This window comes from Phascolarctos cinereus, unplaced genomic scaffold (genome assembly GCF_003287225.1).
Source record: "Phascolarctos cinereus isolate Bilbo 61053 unplaced genomic scaffold, phaCin_HiC Scaffold_5;HRSCAF=322, whole genome shotgun sequence".
NCBI classification, from domain to species: domain Eukaryota; kingdom Metazoa; phylum Chordata; class Mammalia; order Diprotodontia; family Phascolarctidae; genus Phascolarctos; species Phascolarctos cinereus.
The window spans coordinates 477,862,648-477,887,266 of NW_027555958.1; the positions used below are offsets into that span (position 1 = coordinate 477,862,648).

The window sequence follows — 24,619 nt, forward strand, 5'->3', positions numbered from 1 at the left end:
AAATTTCACCCTGGCCCCCATTCAGACGCTGAGAATCTCAGGCTCAAAAGGCTGAGACTTTCTCATGCTCACCCATCCTCACGGGTGTTAATGGATGAGAATCTCTCATGCCCCAAAGGCTGAGCTTTTCTCATGCCCACTTGTCCTTATGGGTGTCACCTGGTCAGTGCGATTTATCACTAATAAACTTTTCCTCTGGCAGAAGAAGATTTGAGTCGAATTCATTCAGCAGGGCCTGGTACTGTGATTTTGGGTTTGCAGCACCCCAAAAGTCCTTCACTTATCACTAATCAATGTGGCTCCATCAGCACTGAGTAGTTGAGATGCACCGTGGGTCTTTGGCCTATAAATAGCCTCAGGACATCATAAAAGCACTTTGCGTTGTTACTATCAGTGTAAAACTGAATTTCAGCTGCCTTCTTACTGAACCAAGAATCCTGCATCTCTCCAAGCTTTACTTGTGCTTTACTTGTACTTTACTTTTGATGGAATTAAATGCTGCCTTCTTTGAGATGGATGAACTATTCTCCTGGTAAACTGTAGAATTCTTGTTTTTATTTAGCAGTGTGTGGGACAGCTATCCTTATTTCCAATAAATTCAGAGGCTTCTCCAGGTAGAAGGCAGAAAGGAATTTTTATTACTATCTCATGAGAAAGGGCAACCCGCACTGAAAAACCTCTCAGTGCCAGGGCACGCTGAATATAGATACAGCAGGTTTTTATAAGGCTCTCCCCAACAGTTCACCTCCCCACCCCCCAAGACTTCAAGGTAAATCTTCCCCGAGACAGTGACAAACAAACAGATGTAGTTATCTTGAAATGTTCAAATTCTGCAAATCCCTGCAAAATTCCTGTTCCCACCCCACCCAGGGTCTCCTGCAGACTCGATACAATCATTTGTTCACACAGTTGGGCAAAAGGCCTGTATTTTGAGTTTAGATTTTATGAGGGGTTTTCACCACATTCCATTCAATCCCTCCTCTCATTGGCTCATTGAAAACCCCTCACACCACTCTCCATACATTCCCTTCACTATCTCATCCTGTATCTCTGACCCATCTGACCTGATTCTGTATCATTATTTTCTTGGATCCTTCTGCCCTAACTTCTAATCGAAGTAATTTTGAGAGAGAATCCTCAACTAATCATAAAATTTGTCTATCATGTCTTCTTCGTTGCCTACTTTACTTCCTTACTCTTTTTCTCATCTGAATTCTTCCCCTTAACCATCACCCCTTTAAAATATGGGAATTATTGATCTAAGCATTGACAAATCAAAGGAGCAACCCCCTTTTTAAATGCAGATATAGAGACCCAAAAGAAAACAATATTGCAGTTGTCCCTTTAAGATTCAAAGTCTTTTCCTATTCAGCTGTCTGGCAGGGAAGAAGCCCTCCAGTCATTGGTGTTTGTTCCAGCCACCTCCAGCACAGCATCTCAGCATCTTCTTCTTTTGTCTTCTTGTGTTATACTGAAAAATTAGCAAGTTGACCCATACTAATTTAAATTGTGGACTTTATTAGTGCGTGGCTGCCAGGGATATTCACAGCCAAATCAAGCAGCAGCCATCAGCCGTTGAGCTAGGGTTTATATAGGGGGTATACAGGACAGGGAGGGGGATGGATCTTTGAAGTCTGGCAAGAGGAAGAGTTTTGGGGTGGTCAAGGACACCCCTCTCCCTCTGTCTACACATGATAATGCTCTGCAACAAAGGAAAAACTTTCTCACAATGGAGGCTTCCAGAGATATGATCTGATGGCTGTGGCCTGAGCAGCCAGATAGGGGTCTTTCTAAGGAATTTGGAGTTTTCCATAGATATGATCTGAGGGCTCGAGCCTGAGCTATGCAAGAGTACATTTCACTATTGTTTAGATTTAGGAAGAAAGAGGTCTGGGGCCAGAGTAAGCAGCAACTTCTGCTTTCCATGGCCTAAAGGGTTCTACTACCTAAATGGTAAAATAATGTTCTGCATTACACTTGTAGGAACCAGCTTTCTGTCCATCCTCCTATAAAAGTGACTTTAGCACAATTTTAAATTACCATTTCTAATCCTTATAACCCTCATCATTTTTACAAACTCAAAATTGGAACCATGGCCAGTCATCATGTTTAAGAAATTCACATCAGGACTCAGTGTCTCATACTTTACATTAATCCATTATTGATTTCCTCAAAAGGAGGATGAGATTTCACCAAGGAATTAATAGTAGGCTCCAGTACATACATAAATATATTAAATAATCAATTTTAACACAGTACATATAAGATCTTAAACTTTTAGTCATGCCATGTTTCTTTGATGGCATTTACAAAATACACCACAAGCCATTCTTCTTTTAATGTAACAAAACTCTAGACAATGATATTAACCAAATAACAAACTAACATTCTCACAAGCCCCTGACCTATTGTCTCTATGCCATTACCAAGAATTAACGAACTCTAACTCATACGGGAACACACACAGGAACACTAGTCCCAGTTCTATAGTAACCTAAGATATTTTGTAATCAATTATTTTAGTAAATTTGTTACTGTACTTGCAAACCTTCTGATTATAGAAACTTGCCGCTAAGAGACTTATGAGTCTCTTAGTTCATATATATATATGAGACTTATGATAAGGGAACAATATTTCCCCAACTTCCTGTCAACTCCAGGCAGAGTGTTATGTCAAACTGCAAACTGCATTGAGCCAGGCTTAAAGTCTGCCAGGTGTCATAGTGGGGAAATTGAGTCAGGAGAATCCTACCTCAGCCATGCAGAAAAGTCGTTCTCCTGACCTTCCCATGAGAACACCTTCTTGCCTCTCATAGGTGCAGCTCACAAACCTCTTTGCAGATTGCTAACGTCGTGGGTCAGTAGGCTCAATCAGTTCTTTGTTAACCATACCTGGAGTTAGACTCAAAATAATAGTTCATTAACAGATTCCAAGGTCTTAGATAGCAAATTCCCCTCATCAGAGTTTCAGGTGTGACTATATTCTCACATTAATTAGGGAACACCTCCAAAGTGAGCTCTAAGTAGCTTGCATAACTTCCTACACATGTTATGGTTCCTAATAACATCTGAAGTAAAATCAAATTTCCATTAAGATCATAAGTTGCTACTCTAAATAGATTTGCCTTTCTGTTTCTCAAGCGTATCTATACCTCTCAAACCATCCTTAATCTGAAAGAATGAGACACCTTCAGGACTCAAATCTTATGCATATAAAGTCAAATAGTAATTTCAGCTCTTTCTAGGCCATGGAATGAATTCAGATCAAAACAGTCAACACACACACACAGATCAATTGCCAGTTTTAAGTTTTAACTTTAAAACAATAACCAACAATCTTACAATTTTCATAAGCGATTTTCATAATTTTCATAAGCGATAACTAAATTGTTTTAGCTGTAGCATAAACAACAAACTTCAGATGGCAACAACTGTATTTCCAGATCATGTAAAATTATTGATAGAAGGATGAGCTGGTTTCTTTACCTTGACCCATCCTTCTCCAGGCTGTAGCTGCTGCCCCTCCCCCTCCTCCCTATAACCAGGCAGGGGAAGGTGAATTTACAGGCAGGGAAGAGGGGAGGGTAAAACACTCTCTTAATCCCCACACAGAGAAGCCCTCTTGAGTCAAGGGGAGGGAGTGGGGTAGAAGAGTGACAAGATTGTAAAAAAAAAAAACTCCTTAATGATCAATCTCAAAGACTTCCAGAATCTGCTAAGACATTTTAGCTGTCCTATCTTTTTCACTTTTACATCCACCCCTTAAAAACTTAGAGTGTGGCACTGAACTTTCAGACCTTCATTCTTGAGACCAGTGTCCTTCCTTATGCTACATGAAGCTCGAACCATTGACTCTGTTCCTCTGAAAGTACCCATTTAAGGCCAATTCAAGGACACAACAAACCTAGGAATGAAACTTAGAAAATTCACATTAGATTCGGACATAACTGTTATCAGTATCAAATTATTGCAAGAAATTAGCTTACAAAAGGAAATTTAGTAGGCCCTCTAAAAGAATATCAAAGATTTCATCAAAACATCTTCTTCATAAAAGTATCTCCTTCTCTTAAAAACAGCTTATAATTTCCTAATTACCACTGTCAACCTGAACATTATTAAAGAGACCACAAGCTAGTGATAAGTGACATTCCACCCTGACTCAGGATATCTGGGTTACTCAGTTTCATGGTCTCCAAATGTTTAACCTGAGCATGAGAAAAGAAATTTAAGTAAGATAGGCAAATGTCAGATCCAGGACATCTGGGTCTCCTTTACCACCATCAAGGTAGTGTCTGGGTTAAAAGGCACCTCAGTGGTCATAAACATAAGAATGCTCTTGATCAGCATTCTTAGCTCACTCAGGAAGAAAAGATCAGTTCAGGTTTTTGGCCCTTATTGGGGCTCAATTGATCTTAAATGATTATCACCATAAAATTCCTAGTTACCTAATTTCTTTAGTCCAGAGGTGTCTGCAATGGGCCACTTAATCAGTAAGAGTTCCACCTCACAGAACTCCTGCACAGGATTAATAAAAATTATGAGATTTTACAAAACCTTTCTTTGCATAATTACCTATTTTCTTTACACACAAAAATACTTCTACCAGTAATTCACTTAAATAGTAGCTCCAAATAGCTTAATTAACAATTTTAAACTTCATAGGTAAGAGCCAGATAATCCCAGCTAAAACTTTCCTTTAAACAGAGGCAAAACTTGTAAGTTCTCATTTCTTAAATTACAATTCTTAAAAGGAAATGTTACAAAATAGGACCATATAGAATGCCCCAACAGCCTTTACCCATTCCTTTTTCTCTTTTCTCTGAAGGCACAATTCTTAATTTAACATTCTGGGTTATAAAATAAATTGCCCTTCCAACAACATAACTAAAACAATTGCTTACTAGATTACATCACATGAGAACATTCAGAAATATGTAAGTAGCTTTCTTTCTGAACTCTTTCATCAGGTCCACTCTCCTGGGGCCACTCCCACCCCACTAGACTGGCTTTTCTTTATTATCTATGGAGTCTGATAGCCATGGGTCACATCCAGATTTAACCCCAATGACACTGCTTGCCCTAAACTTCCCCACACAAGCTAGTCTCTGCCAAAAGTGCCTGGCTCATATATCCCCCAATAAACCCAATAGTTAGCCTAAAGAAGGCCTGGGTTGAAAAGCATATATATATATATATATATATATATATATATATATATATATTTCTATTTTTCCAATTTCTAATTGAGGCCCTGATATGAGAGAACACCTCACTAATTCCAAATACATATCAATAAGTTTTTCCACAATAAAACATGTTTGTACCACAGGGCATTCGCTATAAAATTATTTCTACAGTTGTAATAAATTTCGAAATGACTCATTATCAATTTAGAAGGATGTACTTCTAAGTCATTTTGTACAGAAAATCATTCATCTCATCATTAATACATTGAAACTATAACTTTAAACAGATAAGGGTCTGGGGCCTGTGAGTCAGATTCCCTCAGGGAACCATATGAAGAGGTCTAGGGGTTTAGGGGTGCTGGGACCCCAAGATCGCGGTACTGGGCCCTGTCTGTAAGAATTCAACTCAAATATTCTTCAGCCAGAGGAAAAGTTTATTAGTGATAAAACACTTAGGGCCAGGTGACACCAGTAAAGACAAGCGGGAATGAGAGGTTCTCAGCCTTGTGGGCCTGAGATTCTCAGCCCCTGAATGAGGGCCAAGGTGGATCCTAAATACTAAAGCAACCCTGGGTGGCCAGAGAAGGGGGTTGGGAAATGGGTCTAGGTAAGAATTCTAATTGGGGAGGTCAGAGAGATTGAATAGACAATGGGAATAGATAATGGAGGGAACAGGAAGGCAGAAGTTTGAAAGGCAACTGCACAAAATCAAGGTGGGGCTAGGACTTTCAAAAGGAGATAAAGGAAGGCCTTTCTGGGGCCTATAGACAAAAGGGAGATCTAAATAAGATTAAAAGGTAAGGCTAAGGCTTTCAAAGGGAGATGAGGGTCTGGGGCCTGTGAGTCAGATTCCCTTTGGGGCAAAGGGTGAAGATCTTGGCTTGGGCCCTGCCCCCATCAAAACCACCATACATTTTTACAATAGTCAAGATTTTAAATGAAAATCTACCATCATAGCCTTATAACCAAATATACCTCACTAGGTATTTAACAGTTTCAAATTATCTCAATTTCATCATTAAAGATAAAGAGACATCTCCACTCTTTATCACTAAAAAAACCCATTCCAGGCCAAGAGTTACTTTAACACCATTTCTACCTGACAATGGTCCCTCAAATTTTACAATCTAAGAGTTTTAGAAATACAGTACAATTTAGAAATACTGTAATACCTTAAATAATAAGCTTTAGATAACATCAATTACATTTCCAGATTATCACATATAGAAAATATCTCTTTTTACTCTTAGTGCTTTTAACAATTACATTAAATAATAAATAGTGCCACTTCTAACATATGCCATTGTATTAAGCACTCTACAATCATCATTCATTTTCTTTTCCATAATAGCTATTATGTTTTTCCTTTATAGAACTTAAATCCAATCAGATCCTAATTTATAATTGCTATATATGATAAACATTTAAAAACATTTTTGTTTTGAATCCAATACTCTTGGCCTTTTAAAAGGAAATATTCTCCACATGTTTATATATTCCCTTAAACAGACACATGTAAATAATTCCTGCTTTAAACAATTATCTTCCCTTTTTCTTTCCTACTTCAATGTTAACTAGGCCTAATCAATTTTCTCCCCTTAGGCAGAAAGCTTCCAGAGTTTCAATAAGTAATTGAACAGCCTAAGAATCTCCAATCACAATGAGCTGCAAAATTTTAGAAAAGCACTCTTTCCCAAATAGTTTTTATAATGTTAAAAATCCTCATTTTTGTAATGTTAAACACATTGCTCCCAAACCAGATACATTGGCTGGAGGGATAAAGACAGCCATTCAAACTCTTAGCTTTGGTATCCCATTAAACCTGAATTCTAACCCTCAACCTTTTTCTTCTCCCATCTTGGGCTGCAAGCTCCTTATCAGTTAAAGGTTGCTTGCTGGCCTTCCACTGACTTCTGGGAGATTCTCTCCTTTTTTATTCTAATCTCAATCTCCCCCAGAAAGCCTGAGGCAGGAGGTCTTTCCCACCGTTCCTTTTCCAATCTCAGACCTCAAAAGTTACCCCAAAATTTTTCTGGCAGACACAAAACATCTATAGACAGACAGACAGACAGGGTGTGCACAATCCTACTTCTAACCTTGACCGGTCAAAAGAAACTCATTTTGTCCCAGGTTCCCTCTTAGACTGTTCCTTTTCCCATGGTTCAAGAGTTCTCGTCCCCTCAGGACTCACCTGATCTCATCAAACTCCTTTTAGGGGAGCGGGAGCTTACGGACTGGAACTGCATAGACTTTCCTCTCTCCCCACTCAGGTCACCCAGGAGCTCACCAGATCTTGGCCTTGGCTGACTTACGGACTCTTACGGAACTGATGGGGGCAGGGCCCAAGCCAAGATCTTCACCCTTTGCCCCAAAAGGGAATCTGACTCACAGGCCCCAGACCCCAGACCCTTGAAAGCCCTAGATCTTATACAGATGCACCTTCAACCCTTGACCTGAATAGAATCTGGATCCTGTTTATCTACAGGACCTGGAAAACCCTTAAACCCTTAAACCTTCAAATTTCCTAATTGACTACCCTCATCTCCCTTTGAAAGCCTTAGGCTTCCTTTTATCTATAGGCACCAGAAAGGCCTTCCTTATAGACTTCCTTTATCTCCCTTTGAAAGTCCTAGCCCCACCTTGATTTTGCGCAGATGCCTTTCAAACTTCTGCCTTCCTGTTCCCTCCATTATCTATTCCCATTGTCTATTCAATCTCGCTGACCTCCCCAATTAGAATTCTTACCTAGACCCTCTTCCCAACCCCCTTCTCTGGCCACCCAAAGTTACTTTAGTATTTAAGATCCACCTTGGCCCTCATTCAGGGGCTGAGAATCTCAGGCCCACAAGGATGAGAACCTCTCATGCCCACTCGTCTTTACGGGTGTCACCTGGTCAATGTGATTTATCACTAATAAACTTTTCCTCTGGCTGAAGAAGATTTGAGTTGAATTCATTCAGCTGGGGTCCCAGCACCCCAAAACCCCTAGACCTCTTCGGAACCGCTTAGGTGCCAAGGACTCACGGATCTTGCTTCCTGGGTCTGTGTACACAAACTTTATGTGACCATGAATCAGTTTTCCCTGTCGACTGTCTTTGCTAGCACCGTTGGAGCTCCACTTGTTTTCGTTTCTGCCTTCCCCGAGTTCCTGTCTTCGAGAACAGTTTACCCAACTGGGGTGAGTTCTTCCCACAAGATCCAGGGACCGCTGGGGAAAAAATTCCCAGTGGGTACCTGCCCGAGGATCCTGATAGGGACGATCTAGCCTGGGTGGGAAAAATATCTCGGTGGGATCTCCAAAAGCTGTGTGGGACAGCTATCCTTATTTCCAATAAATTCAGAGGCTTCTCCAGGTAGAAGGCAGAAAGGAATTTTTATTACTATCTCATGAGAAAGGGCAACCCGCACTGAAAAACCTCTCAGTGCCAGGGCACGCTGAACATCGATACAGCAGGTTTTTATAAGGCTCTCCCCAACAGTTCACCACCCCACCCCCCAAGACTTGAAGGTATATCTTCCCCAGACAATGACAAACAAACAGATGTGGTTATCTTGAAATGTTCAAATTCTGCAAATCCCTGCAAAATTCCTGTTCCCACCCCACCCAGGGTCTCCTGTAGACTTGATACAACCATTTGTTCACACAGTTGGGCAAAAGGCCTGTATTTTGAGTTTAGATTTTATGAGGGGTTTTTACCACATTCCATTCAGCAGCTTCTGAGTTTTCCCATCATTTTCATCAGAACCAGTCTTGATGTTTGTGAGTCTTCTGCCCAGATGAGCAAATGCAAATCTCTGAAAGCTGCCCACTCCTTCTCTGCTCCACTGTTGCCAGCTGTGTGCTGGCTCAGCTTTGCCTCCAAGTTAGCAGCAAACTGTTCCTGCTCAGAGAAGAGCTCTAATCCTTTGACATGAATTCTTCTGGTAGTCGTTTTGCCTTAGGGATGCTGCTTTTGTTGAATACAAATATTTAGCTTGGAGAGGATGAGTCTCTGATCAGCCCAGCGCTCTGCGCCACACATGGCCCTCATCACTCTCACATCCTGTCTGTCTGTCCTCCTTACAATCCCGTAGTCTGTTAAATGCCAATATTTGCTGCAAGGGTGCATCCTCGAAGTTTTATTGTGTTTGGTTAATGGGAGACAGGGTAGGTGATGAGAAGGTCATGAGATGCACAAGTCTCCAGTAGTTTAGTGACCACTGCTATTGCTGTTTCTAACTCCATTCCTCCCTAGAACTGCCTGCCAAGTCTGGTAGTCTGAGCCTACTCTAGCATTAATGTCTCCCAGAATTAGAAGCTTGTCCTCTTTTGGCATATTGATGATGAGGGTCTTCAGGTCTTCATAAAATTTTTCTTTGACCTCATCAGGGTTCGTCATGGTGGGAGCGTAGACACAGAAGATGGTGCTGTAGCATTTTACTGTAAGTGGCAATTGCATTGTTGTGAGCCTGTCATTCAGTCCTTTGTTGACTGGATTAGTTTTGACTGTAAAACCTATACTAGCTTCACTGTGCTTGCCTCCACTGCGGCCACTCCAGGAAGACGTGTACACAATAAATAGCAGTAAATGACCACAGTAATCTAGTGATAAATACAAAGATCCAAGCTTTTGGGACAAGAACTCAGTATTTGACAAAAAACAAAAAACAAAACCAAAAAATTTCTGTGAAAACTGAAAAGCAGTTTGACAGAAAGTAGGTATAGACAAATATCTCACACTGTATACTGAGATAAAGTCAAAATGGGTACATGATTTAGACATAAAGGGTAAAGGAACACGGAATAGTTTGTCAAATCTGTGGATGAGGGAAGAATTTATGCCAACCAAGGGTTAAAGAGCATTACAGGATGTAAAATGGATAATTTTGATTACATTAAATTTAGAAGTTTGTGCACAAGCAAAACTAATATAGCCAAGATTAGAAGGAAAGCAGAAAATTGAGGAAAAAATTTTACAGCTGGTGGTCTCTGATAAAGGCCTTATTTCTCAAATATGTAGAGAAGTGAATCAAATTTGTAAGAATACAAGCCATTCTTTAATTGACAAATGGTCAAAGGATACGAACAAGCAGTTTTCTGTTGAAGAAATCAATACTATAGTCACAGAAAAATGCTGTAAGTCACTATGGATTCAAGAATTGAAAATTAAAATAACTCTGAAGTACCACCTCACACCTACCAGATTGGCTAATGTGACAGAAAAGGAAAATGATAAATGTTGGAGGGGATGTGGGGAAATTGGAACACTAATGAACCATTGGTGGAGTAGTGAACTGATCCAGCCATACTGAGAGCAATTTGGAACTATGCTCAAAGGACTATAAAACAATGCATATCCTTTGACCCACTAGTGATCTGTATCCCAAAAAGATTCACAAAAGTTGAAGGACCTACATGTAAAATATATATATATTTAGCAGTTCTTTTGTGGTAGCAAACAATTGGAAATTGAGGGCATGCTCATCAATTGGGGAATGACTGAACAAATTGTGGTATATGATTATGATGGAATGTTATTGTGCTATAAGAAATGAGGAGCAAACGGACTTCAGAAAAACCTGGAAAGACTTACATGAAATGATACTGAATGAAGTGAGTAGAACTACAAGAACATTGCACATGGTAACATCAACATTGTACAATGATCAGCTATGAATGATTTAGCTATTCTTACCAATATAAAGATCCCAGGCAATTCTGAAGGACTTATAATGAAAAATGCTCTCTACCTCCAGAAAAGAAAGAACTGATAGAGTCCGAATGCAGATCAAAGCAGAACTATATTTTACTTTACTTGGGGGGATTGGTCTGCATTTTTTTCATAACATAACTAATACAAAAATATGTTATGTATGATTGCATATGTATAACCTGTATCAAATTGCTTGCCTTTCAAGGAGGGAATAGGGTAGGAAAAAGGGATAGAATTTAGAACCTTAATTTTTTTAAAATGAATATTAAACATTTTACACATAATTGGAAAAAAATGATTTTTTTGAAAAAGGACCCTCTCTCTCCCTGGCAAATGCTGCCAGATCCCCATTAGTGCAAATAACAAATCTTTTGAAATGGTTGCATAATTCAATTTGCACTGCATTTTTCCATTGAACTGGAACCAGTGACCATATGTCACATAATGATAACTTTGAATAGTGTGAATTTGAATGTATGTGTCCACTTCAGAGGATTCATTATTAGTACCAATCTGGATCTAGCTGTGCAAAGCATCAAATAGAAAAGAACAGAATGGAACACAGACAAGTTATATTACTGTCTTATTAAATGTGTGTGTGTGTGTGTGTGTGTGTGTGTATAGCAAAGATGAACCTAAGACATGCATGTTGATTGACTCACATCATATATATACACAGACACAGAGACAGACATGTATCTATATCTTAAAAGAGCAAGCAGTCTACAGCAGAAACTCATGGTGTTTTTTATACAAGTCTCATCTTATTCTTTGTATATTAAATGTTTGTGTTTGTGATTAGGTTTCCATTAAAAAAATCAATGGAAAGAAAACTTTTGCCAATATTTACTGCGCTAGATTCAGTGAGAGCTACAAAGGAATGTACACACACATACATATGTACACATATACATACATATTATATATATATATACACACACACACACAGACACCCCCCATATATACATTTCATTCATCAAATGTTTATTCCTTAAATACTCATCTGCAGTCAAGGTGTCTTTCTGTGGTCTTCCAGTCTAAGACAAACATAGGAAGAGTTAGATCACAATGTTCAGTCATTTCAGTCATGTCTGGCTCTTCACGAGCCCTGTTTGGGATTTTCTTGGCAGAGATACTGAAGTGGTTTGCCAGTTCCTTCTCCAGTCACAAACAGGGCTAAGTGACTTGTCCAGGGTCACACAGCTGGTAAGTGCCTGGGGCTGGTTTTGAACTCAGCAAGATGAGTCTTCCTGACTCCATGCCCAATGCTCCATCCAGGGTAGAGCCACTTATTTCAGTTAGAGTTTAAGGCAGCAATGGAGATGACACAAGGCAGCTCTTGGTTAACTGTCCATTGAATTTTGTTGACACTCCATCCCAGGGAAGAGGCGACTTGGAGCTGGGTAAGAAACTCTCCTCCACCATCTTCAAGGCTATGTGGCCCAACCCCTTCATTTTATAGAGGAGGAAACGAGGCCGGGTGCCTAAAGTCACGCAGGCAGTGATAGATGCAGAGCCTGAAGTCAAATCCCCACTTTCCCAGATGTGCTGTCTTCCTTCTACGTCTCTTGCTTGCCTCTGTTCCACGGGTTCTCCATGGCTGGTCATCTCCCTTTTAGCTCCTGGTATCTCTGGAACAAGGATAGGACACCAGGAGTTACTGCTTTCGTTCCCAAGCTCACATGTTGGAGGACAGGAGGGCTCCCAGGCTGTAAAAGGAGACAGTGTCCACCAAGGGGGAGAGGAACCCAGGCCAACCATTGAAATCCAGTAACTTTGTTATCTTCTAGACCTAGATGCCCCTCAGCCTGTTGGATGATCCAGCTATGGTGGAAATCTCAGTGGCATCATGCCATGGATAATAAACCACTTGGTGCCATAAAGATCTGGGTTTGAATCCTGCTTCTGACAATGAATTGCTTTGTAACCACAAATTACTTCACTTCTCTTTGTCTTAATTTCCTTGTCTGTAAATACGGACAATCATAACTGTGATGCTTCCCTCACAGAGGCATCATGAAATTCAAAGGCATTTATGTTACATTATCTGCAAGTCTTTAAGAGCTACATACATACCAGCTTTTATTAACAAACAATTTAGCTATCACTTATCAATGACAACTACTAGTGTTCCTCCATTAGGGTGTAAGCTCCTTCCTCGAGGGAAGCGATTCTTTTTGTGTTTTGCCCTTCCTGTGTGGCCCCAGTACATAGCACAGTGCCTGGCACATAGGGAGCACCTCATCAATACATGTTGATTGGTGATCACCACCCCCAGTTTGGTCACTGGAGAACTGAGTCAGATCTGAACTCGAGGATCTCAGCTGATTCGCACTTATTGGTCAGGTATGCTGTAGAGAGGATTCTTTTTTTTTCTTGGCACTGGATACAGCAGGGTTCATCTGTAAACGTGAAGAATGGAGGCATTTGTTTATCCTGCCACGCTTCCTCCTTCCCCAACACTGGACAGAGAAACCAACCCCAACTCCAATTGTTGGTGCCTACAAGAGCCCACGAAAGCTACGGGGTCTCAGCCAAATAAGGCCAGGGTAGGATATCCCTGGGAAGTGTTCCTGCTGGCTCCGTGGTGTATGCATTTCAGAAATAAAATCAACAAGTTGCTGTTTTCATATTTTCAGGACAGCTTGTAACTAACCCACACTCACCAGGAGGTGAAATACAAGAATCTCACCAAAAAAGGGAAAACCAGCCCTGAGCGTGCTGGGAAAAGTGGTTGAAGAAATATCAGGCTCAGTAATAACAGAGCCTTCAATAGTCTTGGAGAAATTTTGTACAAATACAATTTGAAATGCTCCACTCTGCCCCTGGCCATGTTTGCTTTCAAGGGATTGTATGCCAAAAGACTTGGAAGAAAAATCTTGAAGGAAAATGGAGATGTGGGTAAAAGCACCTTGGCCAAGGTAATCCAAATGAAGTGGAAGGCCAGCCATTTCACATTGTCCCCCTCTTTTAATTACAAACAGATCTCTTAATTGTTTGGGGTCTGTAGGAAGTACTTCTTGGAGAAAAGATGTCAATTTTTAAAAAGCAGATGAAAGTTGGCTGGGAATCCAAGGATCATGTTTCAGGACTGGAGAAGATAGCATACGAGAAGAGAGACCGTTCTTAATTATCTGTATCTTCTTCTGGAGCTCGTCCCAGTGAGTGTAGTCTGGGATCATAACAACAATTGGAACTGCTCACAGATTGAGAAAAGGCAGCGAGCTCAAGGCTTAGGAATATCAAATGTTTGATGTCCTGCTATGGAGCGGAAGCCAAGAACGGAGGACGATTGGCCCCTGTATCATTATTGTCTCATAATGCTCCATTGCGGGTGACCATGATGGCAGCAGGTCCCTCAAGCATTCCATGTGAGGGCCATATGGAGAAAGGTGGAAGCTGGAAATATCTTGCCTGGAGAAGCCAGTGGGGGAAGGGAGTGGGATCACGGTCATTTTAAAGTCCTGGCAAGAGGGTCCTGAGGATGAGGAATTAGATTTGTTGTGTTTGGCCCTGGTGGGCAGAATTGGGAGCTGTGGAGGTCAGAGGGGAAAAATTTAGCTCAATGGAAGGGGAAACTCCCTAACAATTAAAAACACTTCAAAGCAGAATGTGCTGGGTCATGGATATGGGAGAGTTGGGAATGGCTTTAGAGGTCCAAACCCCTCATTTTGCAGGTGGGTAAACTGAGGCCCAGAGAACCAGAGTGATTTGCCTATGGTCCCACCTGTGTTATGTGGTAGATCTAGGATTTGGACCTAGATCATCAGACTCTCCAGTCTCCCACCCCCTTTTCCACTACACTGTGAGTTCTTCCCACTAGAGAATGACTGACCACTTGTCAGGTAGGATGTACAAGGGATTTGTGTTCAGATACTTGTGGGACTAGTGGGTCCCATAGTCATGATTTGTGATTCATGACACAGAGATACACAAACACACATGTTTTATGAACTGAAGAATTCCTGAGTCAAAGCTCCAGGGTCTCCGGAAAACACAACAAAACAACAACAAAAAATCCTTCTCTGGCTCAGAATGTATACGAATGATCTCCCCAGAATGGATTTTCTAATGGTTCTTCCAGCTATGGCTTCCTATGGAAAGGTAATTTATGGGTGGAGGACAAGAAGAGTCTAGTGGAATCTGGAATTCATTTTAAAATCTTTGGATGAGGAAAAAATGAGATTCAGTTAAAATGATAAAAACTGGCTCTGAGTATTGAGGATAAAAATATGAACACGACATGTTTTTTAAATTGGTGAAGTTATTGGGAGATCATCAAATCAATAGGCATGGCTTGTGAGGCCTCTGGCAAGTTGAGGCAGGACTCAGTCTCCTCAGCTATAAAATGGGGGTAGTAATAGTATCTGCTTCCCAGGGTAGATAATATGTTCACAGAATACTTAGCTCAGGGCCTGGCATATAGTAGGCACTTAATAAATGCTTGTTCCCTTCCCCCTGGTGACATGAGTTGGCAGATTTTAGTTAAGACCTTTCTCTCTGCCAATCAGGGCAGTGACCATAGTGCACATCTGTCTAGAGCTTTGAGGCTTATGGAGGGATTTCTTGGCAACAGTATTTGGCATTCTTTTTCAAAGTCTTTGGAAGGAAAAAAGTTGAGAAGCAATTAAAAGGCTGATCAATGGCTATGTGTTTTCCTATAAATATAGAAAAGCCACATGGGCAAGAGCTCAAGACTGGTCACTCCCCAAGCTTAGTGGATGAGGAAGCTGAGAGACGAGTTGTGGCCACACAGCCTCTGAGGGCAAGAGCCTGGAGCGGAGCTGAGGGTCCCGACTCTGAGGCCATCTGTTAGCCCCATGCTCATTGGGAGGGTCCTGTGTCTGGGCTCGGGAGAGGACCTGGGATTTCACTGGTGTAGGGAACTCTTTTTCCAACCCCATCACGCTTTCCCTGAGCCACCCTGGAGCAGCTGAGCTCAGGCTCACACAGCCACATGGGGTAGGTCTCTGCCATGTTGCCCTTTGAAGCCAGAGGAGCTGGATTCAAATCCCACCTCCGACACTACGGTGGAACCTTGAGTTAGCACTTAGTCTCATTGGCCTCAGTTTCCTCATCTGAACGACAGGAATGAATCATAATCCTGCTACTATTTGTGGATTTAATTAAATAGTGTATAGAAAACTTGCTTTAGATGAAAAAGTGTTCTGTCAATGGCAAGTGCTATTATTGTTCCAGCAGCCGCTGCAGCAATACTGTAATTAAATAGAAGAATCAGATGGAATTAGCCGAATGGGTGAAGGAGGAAACGAGTGGATAGAAAGCTGGCCTTGGAGTCAGGAAGATCTGAGTTCGAATGCACCTCACATACTAGCTATGGAGCCCTAGGCAAGATATCTACCTCTCTCAGCCTCAGTCTCCTCATCAATGTTGTGGGAATATCAATCACACCAACCTCCCAGGGTTTTTGTGAGGATAGCAAGGGTGAATGTTTATAAATCACTTTGTAAACCGTAAAGCTCTGTATAAGTCCTAGTTATTATTATTACTATTACTAGTTATGTTTCACTAGAGATTTCTCCCTGATCTAAGAGGAAAACAGTCCCTCCTCCCTTTCTCCCATTAGCTTAGAAGTAGGTCTAGCACTCTGAACTTGGCCTTCTGTTCTTTTTCTTTCTTTTAAAAAGAGTTTTCATTTAATTGGGTTTGGGGGAATTTACAGGGAAATATTATTATTTGTCATTCTTTCATAAAAATAATGGTCCCAGCCTACACTAGAGAGGACTGAGTCTGGTTTTTTGAGTGATGAATCTGTTTCAGGTAGAATCTGCTCTCAGGTATGACTTCATGTTTGCTAATTAAGAAAAAAAAAACACTTTTTTTTTTGTATGGCTAGCTCCTTATGAAAAAGAAGTGGAATTTAATTGAACATCAGTGATCTACTCAAGGAGTCCTGTTAAGAGTTAGTGTAGACCTGGCAGACAAAGAAGTAATTAGTGTTAATATAGCTATCCTTCTGAGAAGCCCCAGATGAGCAAATAGCTGTCTCATTAATGAAAAAAAAATAGGCTGAGCACAGCGGATGGAATGATGGACTTTAGAATCTGGAAAACCTGCGTTCAGATCCCACCTTTGACACTTACGCATCTGATGGGACTTTGGGAATATCGATGAAGCTCCCTGAGTCTCAGTTTACCTATATGTAAAAGAGGACCAAGAATGCTGTGCTTCCAGTTTCCCCAGGTTGTCGTGATCATGTCACGACCTCACTGAGCTTCAGTTTCTGTATCTATAAAATGAGAAGCTTGGACGACGTGGTTTCAGTTTGCTGCCGTTTACAATCCCATAAGTGTATGCAAGCTAATTTGCAGCCTGCAAAGCTCTCTGGAAACTTGAGCTGCTACCATTGATCATCTCCAAAAGAACATTTCCCTTGTCTGTTTGTTCTTGAGAGGTGAAGAATAAAAAGCGCTGTGTAACTGTGACAGAATCTGGATTCCTAAGCCAACTGAAAGTCATTCGCTAAAGCAAGTTTTGAAATTAAATTCCAGTCCAAGGCATTCTGGTTGAAGCTTTGGTAGGAGTTGGAAGGGTTGGCAAGAGAACTGGAAAGAGGAAGGGTCTATGGGGACAGTGGCTACCTGTGAGGGATTGGGGGGCAAAATAAGGTAGTTGCCCTCTTCATGTCCAAACTTTCTCTCTCATCCACTTCTGTGGTTCCCTTCCCTGCTTTTAAGTATTAAAAAAACACATATCGTCATCAGGAAAACATGAAGAATCCTTTGAAAGCCCCATTTCAGCAGGTTTCTAGTCAGTCCTATCCCTCTCTTGACGGGTTCTCTGATCACTAGACCACAGTGCTTTTCTGGGAGTACTTAGAAGAAAGATGGATCCTGATTCCAGTAACCCCCAACCTCAAGTGGGAAAATATTTTGAAGCTGGTTTTAAACATTCCTCTGATACCCAAGTGGTAAGACTTGTTTGAGAAAAAATAAATGATATAGAACCCATATCCCTGAGCTTCTCCCTTTCTCTTTTTAGGATGACCCAAAGCAGGAAGGGGACTAAGAAGGCAAGCCCTTCCTCTTACAGTTGAAGAAATCCAGGCTGAGGGGTGTTAAATGCTGTGCTGAAGATTATCCAGGCAGAATTTGTCCAAGGTAGAATTTGAACGCAGCTTCTCTGACTGGAGTCAATGCTCCTTCATCTGTACTCTGCGGGTCATGATGGCAATAGCCTAGTAGATAATTGTAAATGTTTTAATTAACTTTTTTTGATTGACATGCATTTTTCCTCTCCCTCTCATCCCCCCCAAAAAAAAAGAAGGAAGAAAAAAGAAAGAAAAGGAAACAAAACTCTCATAGCAAACATGCACAGCCAGACAAAACAAATTCTTACATTGGTCGTGTCCAGAAATGTGTCTCATTCTGTGTATTGAGTCTACCCCTCAGGATGTGGGCATCCTGCTTCATCAGTGGTCCTCTGGAATCACCGTGGATTTGATGAGAACTCTTAAGGACTTCAGAGTTGTTCATTTTTACCGTTACAGTAGATTGCAGTAGAAATTGCTCTGTTTTGGCTCACTCGGCTCTATACCACTTCATAAAAGTCTCCCCAGGTTTCTCCAGAACCATCACTTGCACCATTCCTTATAGCATTTGCTTTCATTTGCATGACATAATTGGCTTGGCCATTTTGCACTTGCTGGACACCTCTTCAGTTTCCAGTTCTTTAAAACCCTTCACAATCTGGACTTCGCTTATTTTCTTTTCTAGACCTGTTTCCTGCCGCTCCCTTGTGCATTTTACATTCAGCCCCTACTCCCTTGAGGCAGCTAGGATGTGCAGTGACTACAGTACTGAACTTGGAGTCAGAAAGACCTGAGTTCAAATTCTGCCTCAGACTTGTTTGTTTTTTTGTTCTTGAAGGGGACCATGACATCACGGAGGTGATGCCATGACATGCAAGTGAATTGGATTTAAGCACAGCAGGGCTGTGCAAGGTCACCAGCCTCACTCTCTTGTCCGGAGCCATCTGGGTCCAGTGGCCAGATATAGATCAGGATGACTGGAGATGGCCCAGTGGGAGACCTTGGCCTTTTTAAGCTAGTCTTTCCCAGTTTTCAATCTGACTGAAGTAAGGCCCATTTAGTGATTAAGGCTAGGTAAGAAATGAGCCTAGGAATGGTCCCTTTTATCTAATTAAAAAAAAAATCAGGGGCAGCTAGGTGGCGTAGTGGATAGAGCACCGGCCCTGGATTCAGGAGGACCTGAGTTCAAATCTGACCTCAGACACATAGCACTTACTAGCTGTGTGACCCTGGGCAAGTCACTTAACCCCATTGCCTAACCAAAAAAAAAAAACAGAAACAAAAACAAAAATCAATCTGGGAGGAGAAGACCCTCAGGATTTCTGGCCAAAACACAAACAGTTACTATTTACACTTACTCTGAGCCCCCAGGACCCAAACAATGACCACTAAGTGGGTGTTGGGCTGGTTCCTGTCTTTGGCCAATCAATAAGTGAATTGGGTTTAAGCCACAGTCTTTTAAGAAATCTAGCACAGAAACCCCAAGATATCATGGGAGGTTTCATCGATCAAAATTTACATTCTTTTGGGCAGAGTACCTGCAGGTAAGGGTATGATACCCGATGTGGGCAGAGGGAGAGGAAAGGAGAAGAGGGGAAAGGGATGGGGAGGGAAGGGGAAAGGGAAAGGATCTGCCTCAGACAGTCACTAGCTATATGACCATGGGCAAATTGCTTAGCCTCTGTGAGACTCAGTTTTCTTGTCTATAAAATGGGAATAATTATGTTGAGGTATGAGCCCAAGACAGGCTGTAAGAAACCCCCTCCTCAAACTTTCTTTGAGCTCTCTTACTTGGTCTAGAAAGTCTCTAGCAGTTCAACTGGCCTTTCCTTATTGCCTGTGTAGGCAATCTCCCAATTCTGGGCCACTTCTCAGCCTTGACTCTGTCTAGACTCCATTCTACCTCCCAGTCACTCCCATCAAGATCCTCCCTAGACCCCTCCTCCAGTCACCCCAAACTACTTGGCCTCTCCTGGTCTTTCTGTATGTAAGATCCATCCTGGCCGCCATTTAGGGACTGAGACTTGCTCAAGCCCACTTGTCTTTACAAGCGTCACAAATGTTTAGAGTCTGGCCAATATGGTGGATCTTTAATAAACCTTGTCTTTGGCTGAAAGAAGGCTTGGGTGGAATTCATTCAGACAGGACCCTCAGGTCGTGATTTTGGGTTCCCAGCACCCCTAAACCTCAACGTTTATACCTGCCTCACTGGGCTGTTGTGAGGATCAAACGCGAAACTATACATACATCACTTTTTAAACCTTAAAGCATTATTACAGAAATACTGCTGCTGCTATCATTATTATTTGCTGTTTCCCAAATGTGGCATTTTAGCTCTGACCTCCGTGTCTTTGTTTGGGCTTTTCCTCCCGCCTGGCGTGCCTTCCCTACAGAGCTGTGCTGGAGCTGACCCATCAGCTCTAGTGAACGCTGACTGCTCAATGTTCGGGCTGAGCATTTATGTCTTGGAAGTTGGCAAATGCCACAAATCAGAGTTTGATTGTTTTGTTGATTGTGAAGACTTAATAGAATGAGGAGAAAATGAGAAGCGTGCAGATGAAGCTGCAAAGTGGGCTGTGTGTGCCTTTCCCAGCCCCAGGCCGAGGGAGTGCCCTGCTCCTGAGGGGGACCTTGGCTGACCCACTCAGTTCTCAGGGTTCTTTTCCTCCTCCTCATACTATCGTGTGTAAATGCATAGGGGATCACCCAATCATCTATCTTTGACTGGAGGGGACTTCAGAGGTCATCTCCTCCCAAACCCTCATTTTACAGACAAAGAAACTGAGTCCTAACACGGTTAAGTGGCTTGCCCAGGAGCGCATGTCTAATAAGCACCACAGACCGGTCTGCTCCATCCCTCTGCTGCACAGATGCAGGGCTTCCTCCTTTGCCTTACCCCTGCCCAACTAGAGTGTAGTAGGTTCCTTGAAGGCAGGAATGTGTTCCTTCTGTCTGTTTCCCCAGAGCCTAGCCCTCCACGCTCCAGGGACTTCCTACGCGCTCTTTGCATCCCAGAGCTAACCCTCCTCCTGCAGGCAGATGTGGGCTTGCACTTAGCCCTGCACTGAGGAGCTGCCTGCCCCTCGGGACTGAGAACAGGGCTGGAATAGGGGTGGGGAGCAAGGGGGGCAGAGCCAGCCTTCTCTCCCCGCCCCCGCCTCGCCTGAGGTCTTAGCAGTCTGGTGAAACTTGACCTTACAGAATGTCACACCTGACTGAGGCATTTAGAGGCAACCTTTGATTCTCGGATTCCGAAAAGTTTCTTCCAAAGTTTGGGGACTGGTAAGAGGGGGAGGAGCCGGGGCTGGCGTTGCACGTTCTTTCAGAGACCAGTCAATGCATAAGGTGCAAACCCCAGATTTTTTACTTAAACAATTGATTGCACAAATAGTTAGTTGCCATATTGTCAGTGTCAGGGGAGTTTCATTTCCACTTTCAAGACTCCTCAGACACGTCCCAGGTGGGGCCATTTTGATGAGGCAGGGCTTTCAAAGTGGATTTAATTTTTATTTTTTGCAAGGGTGAGGTGCCTGCAAAAAGGCTGCTGGATATCCTGGAAAGGCTCAGAGCTCAAAGCTGTTTTTTTCCCCCTCCTGCTCTGGCTTCAGTCCTCTCCCTCGGAAGCCCTGCAGTTTTGTATATGTTGTAGCAGGGAAGGAGACCAGAAGCTCATTTTTTTTTCCCTCCTTCTTAAAGGAAAAAAAAAGTGTACATTCTGGAGCCATGAATCAAAGGCAGTCATGTGACGGAGGGGAGGTGCTGGGCTGGCCCCCAGCCAGTGGCAGGAGCCGATGGGTGGAACAAACCGGGCACGAGAAGCTGACTATGCCTAACGGATCTCCCGCTGGGCGCCGTGGTACCCTGCTCTAGAGTCCTGCGCGCTGGCCCCGCCGCTCGGACTGGCTCGCCGGAGCCTGGAGCTGCTTTCGGCCAGGCCGGCCCCGACCCTCGGGTGGCGGAGAGGCTGGGGAAGGAACATGGCGTGCATGCTGAAGGTAACCGCTCCTATCTGTTGCTCGCACGCCGGCGGCCGGGCGGGGAGGGAGGCGCGGGCTTCAGCCGCATCCCGGTCCCCGGGGGCTTTCGCTTGCCTTCGGCCTCCGAGCGGCTCTGCGGCTGCTGCTGCCGGGCTCAGCCTTCCTCCGCTGCCCTGGTTTTCTCCGCATTGTCAGAGCTGCAGGCTGGCGCCGAGGAGGGGGGGACGGGGCTGTGTGCAGAAGAAAGGGTGAGGAGAGCAGGGGGGCTGCGGGGAGGGACTGCGGGCTGGGGGCTGGGGCTTGTCTGCCTGCCCGTGCTCAGCCCCCTCCCGGGGCTGCTGTCGGGCTGGAGCCGCATTACCTGGCGGCGGCGGAGCCCGGCAGGGGAGCCGGGACGGGGGAGACGGCCAAGCCTGTCTTGTCTTTCGGCCTTTTCTGCCTTGCTCCCGCGCCCCCCGGGGCTGCGGGAGAGGGTGAAGGGAGAGCCTGTCAGCCGCTACAAGTCGTTCGGAGCATCGCGGGGTGCTGCGGGAGGCTGCGGACAGGACCGGGAAAAGTTCGCTGGCGGAGGGTGTGTTTATTAGTGGAGATTCCGGCCCCCTTATGCTAATGAACTGGAATAGAAGCTACAGCTGGGCGACTTCCTATTGGACCCCGCGCGGCCACGCCCCTCCCCCTGAAGGTTCTATAGGGTGCAGATTCCACGCGGGAGGCGAGGAGAGCATCTCTCCCTGCAGGGTGCCAGTGACCTGTGCCCCCGGGCCGAGCGCCTGGGAGTCCGGCTTTACTCCGCGCTGCTGCCATTTCCAGGGCATCCCTTACCTGGGCCTCGCCCTGTAGCTTCATGTTTAGATCCTGGGCTTGCGTCTACACCTGGGCAGAGGCGATGCTCACCTAGCTGCTGCATCGGGAGCCTTCACCAGAGGGGCATCTCCCAGGCCAGCGCGAGCCTTGCTCATTTCGTGTCTGGAGGAGGGGCCGGAGGGCCCGCATGTTTATTTCAGAATGGTTGGGGGGACGAACACTTTAGGCCTGGGTTTCATGTCTCCGAGGGATGCTTTGAACCTCTTCCCAGATGATCTGCTTAACGTCATTTGCCAACTGCCCTTCGTCCTTCTGGGGAAAGGGAGTAGAGAAAGAAACCAAACTTCACTCCAGGGAGGCAAGTCCTGATGTTCCAGGTGACAAGGCTGAGGTCTGCAAGGGAGCACTCCCCCCCCCCCACATCTTCCTGTCCTCCTGGGGAAGGATTTTGACCGAGATTTCCAGAGGCCGCGCTCTTGCGTCTCTGCCTCATGCCCTGATGGCGGGTATATTTGATCAGTTTAGATGCCATGTTCTCTACAATCCCTTGCAGTTCTCAGCCTGCTGTCTTTTGGTTGTTAAGGGTTTCCTTAATCAGCTGTGAATTTCTGATGTCCCTTCTGACTCAGAATTTTTTAGCTGACAAACTGGAAGCAGCTAGGAGATGTTGAGGAAGCATCAGCTTTGGAGGGAGGAACATTTGAATTCAAATCCTACCTCAGACATTAGCTTTCACTCTGGGCAAGTCACTTAACCCCTGTCTGGCTCAGTTTCCTCGCGAGCCTGCTACGTACCAGGCACAAAACCCTGGGATTACAAAAATAAAAGCAAAATAACCCCTGCTCTCAAGGAGTTTATATTCTAGGGGTAGGGGCACATGCACCTATGTGTCAGTCAGTAAGCATGTGAGCGCCTCAGTGTGCTAGGCTGTGCTAAGCTGGGGATACAAAGAAAGGCCCCTGTCTCGAGGAGATCACTGGCTAATGGGATCGAATGAGCCTAAGGCTATGCAGAATATGTACCCAAAAGATACCTGGAAGGTTTGGGAGAGGAGAACTCTCACAGCTGCGAGGGGACCTAAGGTGTCAGCGGAGCTGCCTTAATTCAAGCAAGTCCTAATACGTGCTGTGTGTCCGGGTTCCACACTCTGTGGGGTGCCTTCGTTTGGAGACATGTCCTTGTGCACAAGGCCACCAGGACAGTAGAGCAGACAGCGGTGAGGAAGTTGGGTCGTGGTTCCTTGTTAAGTATCAAGAACATTCTCCAGGCTAAACTTTCATTCTTTGTAAGCATCCCGAGGCCTCGGGGAAATCCTGCCTCTTCCACCTCCTCCCAAGGCAAACAACAGACTCCGGTTTGGGGCTTAGATGGCTCCTTCACTTCCTTCCCAGCTTGTGTTTTCCCAGAGGTCTGTTACTTTTCTCCTTCTGGGATCTGGAACCAATCCAAAAGCTGGAGGGGGAGGGGAAGAAAGAGACGACTAGGAATGAAGAAAGGAGAGAGTTGATAGCCCTTGAAAACATACCTGTTTTCTAGGATAAGTGGCTACAAAACCCCAGACTAGCTTCTGCTTCTCCCCCACCCTCTAACTTTCTACTTTCAAGACTGGGAAAACTTTATTCCTTGGGACCCTGGGAAAATGTGGATTCAGAAAAGGTCGGGAAAGTCAGAGCTGCTGTGGTGAAAATCCGAAACTATATAATAACCCTCAAAGAGCAAGAGATGTTTGTATTTCCTAGTGAGCCTGCCTAGACTGTCCTGGGAAAGTTCTAAATACTCAGCAGTTGTCCCATAGGACCTCTTCACCACACTTCGAGGAGAGTGTGTGTGTGTGTGTGTGTGTGGTTTTATGTGTTTACCTCAGCGTAATCTATGGGGTAAGACACTAATACTAGGGCTCTGGGCTGT

The 24,619-nt window shown here is 43.8% G+C and overlaps 1 protein-coding gene across 1 annotated transcript in view; it reads left to right on the forward strand.

Annotated features, from left to right (window-relative positions):
• Positions 1-21,429: 21,429 nt before the first annotated feature.
• ST6GALNAC3 (ST6 N-acetylgalactosaminide alpha-2,6-sialyltransferase 3) overlaps positions 21,430-24,619 on the forward strand; it is a 623,421-nt gene continuing 620,231 nt past the window's right edge. Inside the window, exon 1 of the mRNA XM_020968555.2 lies at positions 21,430-21,925. Coding sequence (XP_020824214.1) covers positions 21,908-21,925 — 18 coding nt within the window. The 5' untranslated portion in view covers positions 21,430-21,907. The remainder of the gene's footprint in view (positions 21,926-24,619) is intronic.